General features: G+C 24.2%; 1 protein-coding gene across 1 annotated transcript; it reads left to right on the forward strand.

Moving 5' to 3' along the window:
• Positions 1-4,246: 4,246 nt before the first annotated feature.
• On the forward strand, positions 4,247-9,987 carry LOC132929265 (phenoloxidase-activating factor 2-like). Its single transcript, XM_060994503.1, has 6 exons — positions 4,247-4,452; positions 4,739-5,005; positions 6,658-7,359; positions 7,684-7,997; positions 8,076-8,242; positions 9,679-9,987. The coding sequence occupies exons 2-6, from the start codon at positions 4,782-4,784 to the stop codon at positions 9,862-9,864; spliced, it is 1,593 nt and encodes a 530-aa protein (XP_060850486.1). The 5' UTR covers positions 4,247-4,452; positions 4,739-4,781; the 3' UTR covers positions 9,865-9,987.
• Positions 9,988-10,545: the final 558 nt, after the last annotated feature.

The following is a 10,545-nucleotide window of genomic DNA, read 5'->3' on the forward strand; positions in this document are numbered from 1 at the left end:
ATCAAAATCATTAATTATTTTATGACCTACCAGGATTAGGTTAGGTATATATTGTATATATTATATATTTCACGGCTCATCAGTCATATAGCAACGGCCCCCAGTTTGAGAAGCACTAGTTTAGGGGACCGTAACTGTTATTATTTGGGTTAATTGTATACAAAAATTAGTTTAAGAAAAACTTAACTTTAACGCTATATAAAGGTACACAATTTTTTTTAGATCATAGGATATATCTTAAAGCATTAATGATGGACAATATAACTTAATTTATGGATGAAAAGAAATATAATATATTAACACATGTTTATAACGATAAATATTTAGTAGTTAATACCAATTGATTGTAAGTTATAATTTTTGTCATAAGTTATTACATAATCAAACTTTTTTTATTTTTTACGTAGAATAATAAGCGAGGAGTATAGTTATAAGTGAAGCTTTTGAGGGAAGAAACCACCCATTAATGACATTATCTTTATTACATTTTAATTTTAATTTTTTGAATTAAGTTAGTTTATTAATTATTTAACAGATCGCGACACTATTTTCTATTAAGCCGTCTTGGCTCAAAATCAAATTAACCACAAAATATACACATAACCATGATATTAAATTTGTAAAATGAAAAATTGATCAGGTTTGAGTTAACTAGTTGCGATTTATTCAGGTTTTGATTTACTTGGGAGTTTTGAAAAAAAAAACATGCCAGTTTTATGGGTTTTGTATTGGATTATCTTTTAGGAGTGATATAAATTTCACGGTTAAGGAATGCGCAAAACAGAGAGTAGGCTGCTGATGCCTGATAGAGTTTATATAATTTTGTTGAGTACCTATAATATTAATATAACCATAAAAGAAAATCCTCGTATTTTCATATTTCATTAAAATATGAATATGTATAATATTCTTAAACTTAAGTAAGTAACAAATTAAAAATGAAATTTAACAGATAAACATAAAATTTTACACCACGCACACTCATCAATAAATTCTGACTTCATCACTGTTAAAACTTATATTTATATTATAATACGATGAATAGTTTTAAGAGCTTTTATTTATATATAATAGTCAATTATCACTCTTATCCAATTATTATTTATAATTAGAAAATTTTGAGTATGAAATAAAAAAAAACATATGAACTTCACCATAAATGAAAGGTACAAAAATAAACATAAATTAAATGAAAATAATTTTACTCACTTTTGGCATTTCTCGATAACAAAAAAAAAATAAAAAAATTGTCATAAACTATATATTCTAAATTGTTTTGATACTTTATTGTTAATTATTTATTTTATTATTAAATATTAGAAAATTATTACTATTTTTTTTTATATTAGACGTATACAAAAGATTCACTAAGGTACCCATTCAAATAAGTATCTATAATTAACGAATTGGTTGCTCAATAATTATTACAGGTTATTTCTTAATTGCCTTCAAAATATTATAATTTATCAGTAATGACTAACGTGTAATGTAGTATAGTAAGTATTATTGGAAATAATTAAGTGCTTTTGTTTACATTATATTGTTTTGTATCAACTGATAGTTATACATTGGTACATCATATTATTATTAAATAGTGTATTCACAATTACAAATTATATATTTTTTTCATAAGTTTGGAAGGTAAATACAATTTTTTGTTTTATTTATTATAATTATGGTATAATTAGAAGAATTAGAAGGTTATTTATTTAAACTGTAAAGTTATTTAAGAGAAAAACTAAAACAAAAGTTGATGATCAATATATTATTCATATAATCTGGTAATATTTATTTGGATATTTTTACTTGTAACGTTTTATTGCTCCAATACATTTTAATTTAATTTTTATATAATATATTGTTATTTTTTAATATATTTTTTTGGCACTTAATAGTTATTATTACTAATTATAGCAACGTTTGAAAAAAATCAGTTGTGTACGACTTAAATTATATAATTTAAGATTTGTATATGATGTACAAATAGAGAGATTAGAGTATTTTTGTGACGTTCATTTATAAATGAAATGATTTTAATATAAAAAAAATAATGAAATATAATATGGATGTACCATTAATGTTATAAAAATATATTTATGATATTAAATTCCATTAGGAAAATTAAACGATGGCACAGCTTAAAATAAACACAAAATTATTAACTACGCATATAATTAACTGAATAAATATCTTATAAATTGCAATAGGGAATTCCTGGCGACTTGTACCACAATTCAATTATGATTAAAAACATTTCTTATTTTAGGTGTGGTACTCAATAAGAAAAAAAGAAACCAATGGTAGACGGCTGACTGGACTGTGGGAAGTACTGAGTACAAAAATACCATACAGGAGAATTTATTACGAATCAGTGGTTAACAAACATAAAAACAAACAAAGGATTTAGGTAAATTTAATTTCAGTTTTTCATTAATTATAAAGGTATTGCTTAAGTTATCCCTCTTTTTATATAATATACTTATATATTATGTATTATAATATATTAAATGCAATTTTAAAAAGTTTAAATTAAATCATTGTTTGTTTGCTTTCTATTGGAATAGAATGATTTTTCTTAATGCATTTTTATGAAGAATATAAACTATTGAAAGAATGAGATAATCAATTATAATTTATAAACATTGTATATGTTGTGTTTAGTATATATGCTATGGATAAGGTACAAAAACGGGTAGTATACAATGTACATATCACTCGGGTAACGTATAATTCATATGAACAGTGTATATATATGTCGACATGTCGTAGGCATACATAGTCAAATCTGGCATTTAACTAAATTCCTAGTCATATATTCAAAGAATTTAATTTTTATGCAATTTCACTATCCGTCTAGACATTTAATTAAATGCCTATTTCAAGCCAGACAGATAATATAAAAATGAAACATTTTGTATTATTTTAAAAATTTAACTATATTTTCTATTAATTATTTATTGCTAATTTATGTATAGAAAAAAAAAACTATGTATTATTTATTAATATTTAAAATACGTAGTAGGTATATGAAATATGTTTAAAATTTTGTGTTTATCGATACTATTGTTTTAAAATTTAAATCATAAATATATATAAGTAATTACTAAATGTGATAGACGTAGACGATAGTACTATATATTATATACCCTATAGTCTATAGTACGAGTAGTGAGTACTATATATTCTTATTAAATAAAAATAAATAATGCAATGTCAAACCATTCGGTGTTTATGTTTAAAAAAAAGTGTTAAATGTTTCAGTAAATGCCACCAAATAACAACATGTAACAATAAGTAATAACTAAAAATTAACAAAAGTTTGTAATTATAATATAACTTTTTATTCATTTTTATATTCGTACTATCACATTTAATTAATAATTACTTATATATATTTATGATTTAAGTTATAAAACAATAGTACCGATGGACATGAAATTAAACACATTTCATATATCTACGTGTTTTACAAAGTAATAAATAATAAACATAGTTTAAAAAAAAATAATTAATAGAAAATAATATAGTTACATTTTTAGAATAATACAAAACGTTCCATTTTCATTATTTGTATGACTTGAAATAATTATAGCATATCATACCATTTAACTAAATGTCTAGGTGGATAGTGAAACTGCATAACAATTAAATTCTTTGACTATATGCCTAGGAATTTAGTAAAATTCCTGATTTGACTATATGTCTACGACATGTCGACATATATATATATATATACATTATCCTGTATATGTATACATTAACCGGTGTTCTGTGGTTAAAGTATTTGTATTACTTAATAATCGAAAACTAACAATGACCAACGCATCACTTGCACACTTCAAATGATTCAATTACAAATTTCATTCTAGTAGTTAATTTATAATATCATAATAATTAGAAAAATAGTTATTAGGTAATTAATTATATGATTACTATTAAATTATTAGATAATTTTAAATGAATTTGAATTTATTCTTTTACTGATATGATAATGTGATAAATCTAATTTATTTCTATATTGCAAAAATTAAATTTTACTGTCTTGGGTATTTGATGGATAAAAAAACCCAACGTATGTACTTGTAGTATGCAATTAATCAATTTAAATCCATGACGTAGAAAGAATTTTGTATCCCCAAGAAAAAAAACACGTTGTTTATCACTTAAAAACTGGATTCAAGGATTTCAAGTTATTTATGAATACCTACAAAAATATTATAAAATGTGCACATCATATTACTGTTGAGCTTATTGTTGATACGGAAACTCAAATCGCAACAAGTAGTTAGGAATTTTATGTGCATAAATAGGATTTTTATACAATTGTTATAAATAATATTATTTATTAGGTGAATACAAACCACATATTGTAGATAATTTTTTGTTTTTGTTACATTATCAGACTATAATAAATACATGCAATTTTTTATTTAATAAATTGCATTAATTATGGTAAGTAAATTGTGAAAAATGTATATAATATAATAAATGTATTAGTATTTACCAGTGTATAGTACCTACTAGTGTTGTATTTTATTTTAATTCATTTAAAAATAATTAGCATATAACAATACCATATTAAATTTAGGATCATTGGATGACTTATACTAAATATAATTATAATATTACAATATTTAAGTCTTTTGAAAAAAAAAACAAAATCTAGACGACTGAAATAATTTAATAACTTTATTTTACATTATTTCCAACTATAATATTATTTTATTACGATTCACAGAATTACATCATGCATATTTTTGGTTTGATTTTTTTTTACTGGAATGGTTTCATCATCAAACATCGTACCAGTACTTATTACACAAACAACAGTGATCGGTTTCTTGGCATCTGAATTGCATTCCGCATCGGGACTCCAGTCAACGACTATTTTGGAGACTTCAACTATAACAGATGAAAATGTTGATGACGATTGTATCTGCACACCTTATTATAATTGTAAAACTTATACACAGGCTGCTGACGGTCACGAGCTTATAGATATAAGGTAAGACCACACTAAATAGCATATTATGTTTTCATCAATAAAACGATATAGATATCTTGTGTTTATACGCTTCTTTGTATAACATTTGAATATATTGTAGTTTTTATTTTTCAATTCATTTTTCTTGTCAATAATTTAAACTATGAAGTATAGTAAACAAGTATGGTGGTTAATTCTTAGTACAGTTCTGTAATCATTAGATATGTTATATAAATATTATATATTTTAGATTATTTTTGATATGTTGATACAGTTTTTGTCAGTTGCATTATACGATTCGTATTACTTTAGAAATAAATGGTGTAATTAAGTGTATTTACAAATTTCTTCTGATAATTAACTTTTGTCATTATTATGTTTTGATAGTAAAAATTAAAAAAAAATAATAATTATTAGCAATCAGCGAGAAACTATAATATGATTATATATAGGTAGTAAAATAGTATAATAGTAAGAACTTACGTCATATGTAATTAATTATCTACGTAATAACTATTAAGTTATAAGCTATACATTTTATTTTAATCAATAATTATATTTATACGAAAAAAGATATTATGTAAGTAGTTAATTACGATTGTCAATTTTTTCTGATACATTCTATAGGTCAACTTTATTATTTAAGATAAAAAATATTTTATTTACTATTAGCTAAATCAAGAGAAGTAATTTTTACGATTAAATATATTTATATCGTTGTATGTCTATATAATCTGCAGTAATCATAAATATACTATTGTCTTTTTTCACATATTATGATTACCTAATTTTGTTAATTTCAATTAGAAATTTATAACTCATTAAATTAGTAATGTTGATTATATTTTATTTTAAATCTATACGTTTAGCAAACTATGGCTAATTTTAAGTCATGATTCACGGGAATGAGTATCGCGGTTTTCTCACTTACTTGTATTTTTAAAACCCTCCAAAACTGTACAATTGATTTATTTATATATACAAAGGTTCTTAAAATTATTTAAACATATCACTTGAAATATAGGCGTACTATATTAATAATGTATAGTTGTTTTCGTATGTCAACTAGATTTTAAATGCATGCATTCAAAAGTAAAAAGTAAATTATCCAAAGTAGCCTATGGCATACTATAGATCTTCCTAGATCTATTATTGAACATATTATAAAAATTGATAAAAAAAACTGTTGATTTGCATAAGAATTAAGAATTATTCATTTTAAGTCCTTGATTTTATATATATTGTAGATATATTTATTAATTTTAGTTGTAATAGATGATGTCATCAGGGTTAAAATTAACTTATCTTTCTATCGTCTTTAATACGACTTTTTTTAAAATAAAAAATGTAATAATTTACTTCGAAGTGCATATATTTGAACATAGGATTGCCTAAATTGCAAATCTGGAATTGCGATATACTTGGTTGTAAATTGTATATAAAAACATATACATAACACAACAATTTATTGTATTTCATTTATAGAAGGTAATATATTTAATAAAAAATATTGCACAATATTTGTTTGTTTATATTAGTTGTACACATTTACCATACTAATATGTATTATATACAATTATTATACATTTAAGTTTCCTAAAATTTTAATGTTATGACACATTTTAAGTGTCTTAAAATTCATTACATTTTTCAATTAAATTTTTATATTTTAGAATAAACATGGCTCCATGTCAAAGTTATCTTGACGTTTGTTGTAATGATACAAAAATAACCGAAAACTATCAGCCAAATAATCCAGATACTACGGAGAGTAACTGTCATTGCCCTAATCCCGAAGATTATAGTAAAGAACCCGATATTGACCAAATACATGTTACTAAAAATCCGTCTTATGGCACAAACGAAGATCATACTAAAGAATCATCTGTTGACCACAATGGAGATTATACTACGAAGCCATTAGATAGTCATACAAGTGATTATAATACTAAAGAACCATATGTTAACCATAATGAATATCACACTAAAAACCCATACGACAGTCAAACAGATAAGTATACTAAGACCTCGGAAGGCCCCAAAGAAGATTATACTACAGAATCGTTTGTAGATCTAGATCATTCGAATAATGGGGACAAATCGTTTACTCCTGAATTTACCATTTCAACCGAACCCGATTACACCTCTAATAATCAACACAAAAAACATAAATGTGGTACTTGGAATAAAAATGGAGCTGGTTTTAGAATTGGAAATGCACTTGATAGCGAATCACAGTTCGGTGAATTCCCCTCAATGGTGGCTATATTCAAAGAAGAATTGGCAAAAGACGGTGAAAAAAAACTTGTCTTGAATTGCGGAGGTTCGTTAATCGAAAAAGACGTAATTTTAACAGCCGCTCATTGTGTGATAAAGTAATTATCTATATTATTATTTATACATTTAAATAATAACTTACTTTTAAATAATTTTGAATGGGATATTCAGATGTGTAAACATTGTATACAAGTTATATACATGATTACCTTCTTAATAGTCTCAATAAAAAAACATAAACATATATAATTACGGTGAGATAAATATTCACGTTTGTAGGCATCTTAAATGATTCTTATGAAATCTGAAATATTTTTGAAACAACAATTTCTGATCAGCTCGTTTATATATTATAAATTTATATTTGAAGATATTACAGTAAAGATTGATGTTTTAATATTAGATTTTTTTTTTTTTTTAAGGAGCGATATTTCAACTGTGGTCGTTCGTGCAGGTGAATGGGATTTAAAAACAGAAAAAGAAATACTTAGTCACCAAGATCGTAGAGTATCAAAAATTGTTACTCATCCTGATTATTACGCAGGAGGACTTTATAATGACGTGGCTTTAATTTTTATCAATGATGCATTTTCTTTACAAGATAATATCCAACTTATATGCTTACCTACACCAAATGATATTTTTATAAATGACATGTGTTATTCGAGCGGTTGGGGTAAAACTGTTTCTTACAATAACTATACTATTGTTAAGAAAACAGAATCGGGAAAAATTAGTATGTCAATAAACTTAATAAGACAAAATAAATAAAAGTAATTAGTATCAATCATATTTTTAATATTTTATTTTGTAGAAGAAACAGGCCAATACCAAGTCAGTATATTGAAAAAGGTTGAACTTCCAATTGTTCCTCGAAGTCAATGCATGGACGCTCTCAGGGCCACTAGACTTGGATCCAAATTTGTATTGCACGACAGTTTTATATGTGCCGGTGGTAAAGAAGGGAAGGACACATGTAAAGTAAGATAATATTTTTTCAGTTTTTTTGAGCAAAGGGACTAATATAAATATTTTTGTAGTCAGTTGAATCATTTCAACTTAATATATATAATACAATTTAAAATTATACATTTATATATTACATATTATACACCTAACCTAACCTGGGTAGCTAATAATAATATTTTATAATAATATAGTATTATAATATTATTCAAGTTATTTTTATATAAAAAAGAAACAAAATCTTATTAATAATAATTAATAAGTTAAACTTAATAATACTGTTTTATTTTCGTTTAAAAATATAACAATATACTTTCTGCTAACTAATTTCACTAATGAAAATATTTTAGTTATGATATTATTTATATTTATCTTAGAGTTATTGACTAGTATTATTCAAAATCTTTTTTTAATGCAATAATTTGGTGGTTGTCGTACGCACATCACTATTATTAATTTGGCCTTTTTTTGTAAGACAGTTGCGTATCGTTCGATTTTTGGGTTATACACCGTTTGCGCATTGGCTGTTTAAAAGAAAAGTACATCATTTGCGTATCAATAATATTTATCAAACAATAGAACTAAAAAAAGGTGAACCCAAAAATGCTAGTTGTTTTTTTAACTTTGATCTTAAAATTAACACATCTCTAAATTTACTATCGTATTCTCGTAATATTAAATTTTAAAATATTACTATATATTATATATTTTATATATTTCTGTTTCAATATATAAATGTACCATAGTTATATTGTATAGTTAATTAGTTAACAACAATACGACGATATTAACAACTAAAATGTACTGACGACCAATCGATATTTATCGCATAAGTATATCAATCTGAATAGTAGATTACTTTAACGGACACTTGTCGAGACGTATGATTGTAAATATTACTATAATGTGCCTTTAATCCAATTTATTTTTAATTTTTTGTACATGTATAATATATTTATTGCATATGAAAATCATTGAATTTTTAATCAAAAATTATTTTTTGTACCGTTCTATTGTTTAGAATATTGATGTGCATTTGATGTACGATAAATAATTTGGTGCAGGTAAAACAGACAGTTCGCAAACGATGTACGATATTTTGGCACGGGTAAACTGACATGCGCAAAGCCGTAAATGATATACGGCTCAATAATTGATCATTACTAGTATAATACCTATATAATTGATAATAAATAGGTACTAATAAAATGAAGACAATTATTGATCGCTTAGTTTCTGTGTTCTGTCCGTACTTTATTATCATCAAACACAAATATTCAACTTTTATTTAAATAAAATTACATCATATTACTTATAAATAAAAATAATAATAATAATCGTTTAAAAATTGATTTTGAATCAAGTTGTTAGAATTATTATGAAGAAATAGGTATACATAATAGATTTAAAAATCTCTGGACTAACAGACTTAATAATATTTTTATGTTCAGGGTGATGGCGGCAGTCCATTAATGTGTCCGTATAAAGATGATCCTGATCATTTAGTTCAAGTTGGAATTGTAGCTTGGGGTATCAATTGCGGTTTGGCAGATATACCCGCGGCTTATGTTAACGTGGCCGGTTTCACGTACTGGATTAAAAACGAAATAGAAAAAAGAGGAACTGAAAATGTATAAATACAGATAGCGTGTAAGAATTTTATTTAAGATATATACATACATACATCCATATACACATATTATAATGTACAAACATTTTCAAATGAAAACTTCTATGAAAAATATATTTATTTATTTTTATATCAGATCTATTTAAACGATTTTATACATTTAATATTGAAAGTTTATAGGTATTTTAGTTTTTATAATTTAAAATTATAAAAATCATCATTCTTATTATAACTATAATTACATGGAATACATACATGTATTAATATTTTCAGTAAGTATATTTATGATTTTATTTTCAAGATTGTAAATTTTGTGTTATTATTACATTTTTGAAGTTTAAATGTTGAATACATGACACAGCATATCTCTGAAATATTTATTATTTTATTAAAGGCTTGCTTATATAAGTTATATTATGTCTTGTATAATATTATAAACAAACCTATGTTTCTTCGTATTTTTTTAAAACATCTGTGCAATATAATTCTTCTTTAAAGTACTTTCATCAGGTACACATAGATGAGTAAATTTTTCCAAAATGATCTGAAATTGGTATTTTGTAATTTATGCAATGGTATGTTAGAAGCAATCAAAGCTGAACAATGTTCTTGGAAAAATACTGATTGATTTTCACTTGAAGTTGACTATTGATTAACGTCAGAGTTTTCGAATATTATTCGTGTGAAA

The sequence above is a fragment of the Rhopalosiphum padi genome, chromosome 1 (genome assembly GCF_020882245.1).
Source record: "Rhopalosiphum padi isolate XX-2018 chromosome 1, ASM2088224v1, whole genome shotgun sequence".
NCBI lineage: Eukaryota > Metazoa > Arthropoda > Insecta > Hemiptera > Aphididae > Rhopalosiphum > Rhopalosiphum padi.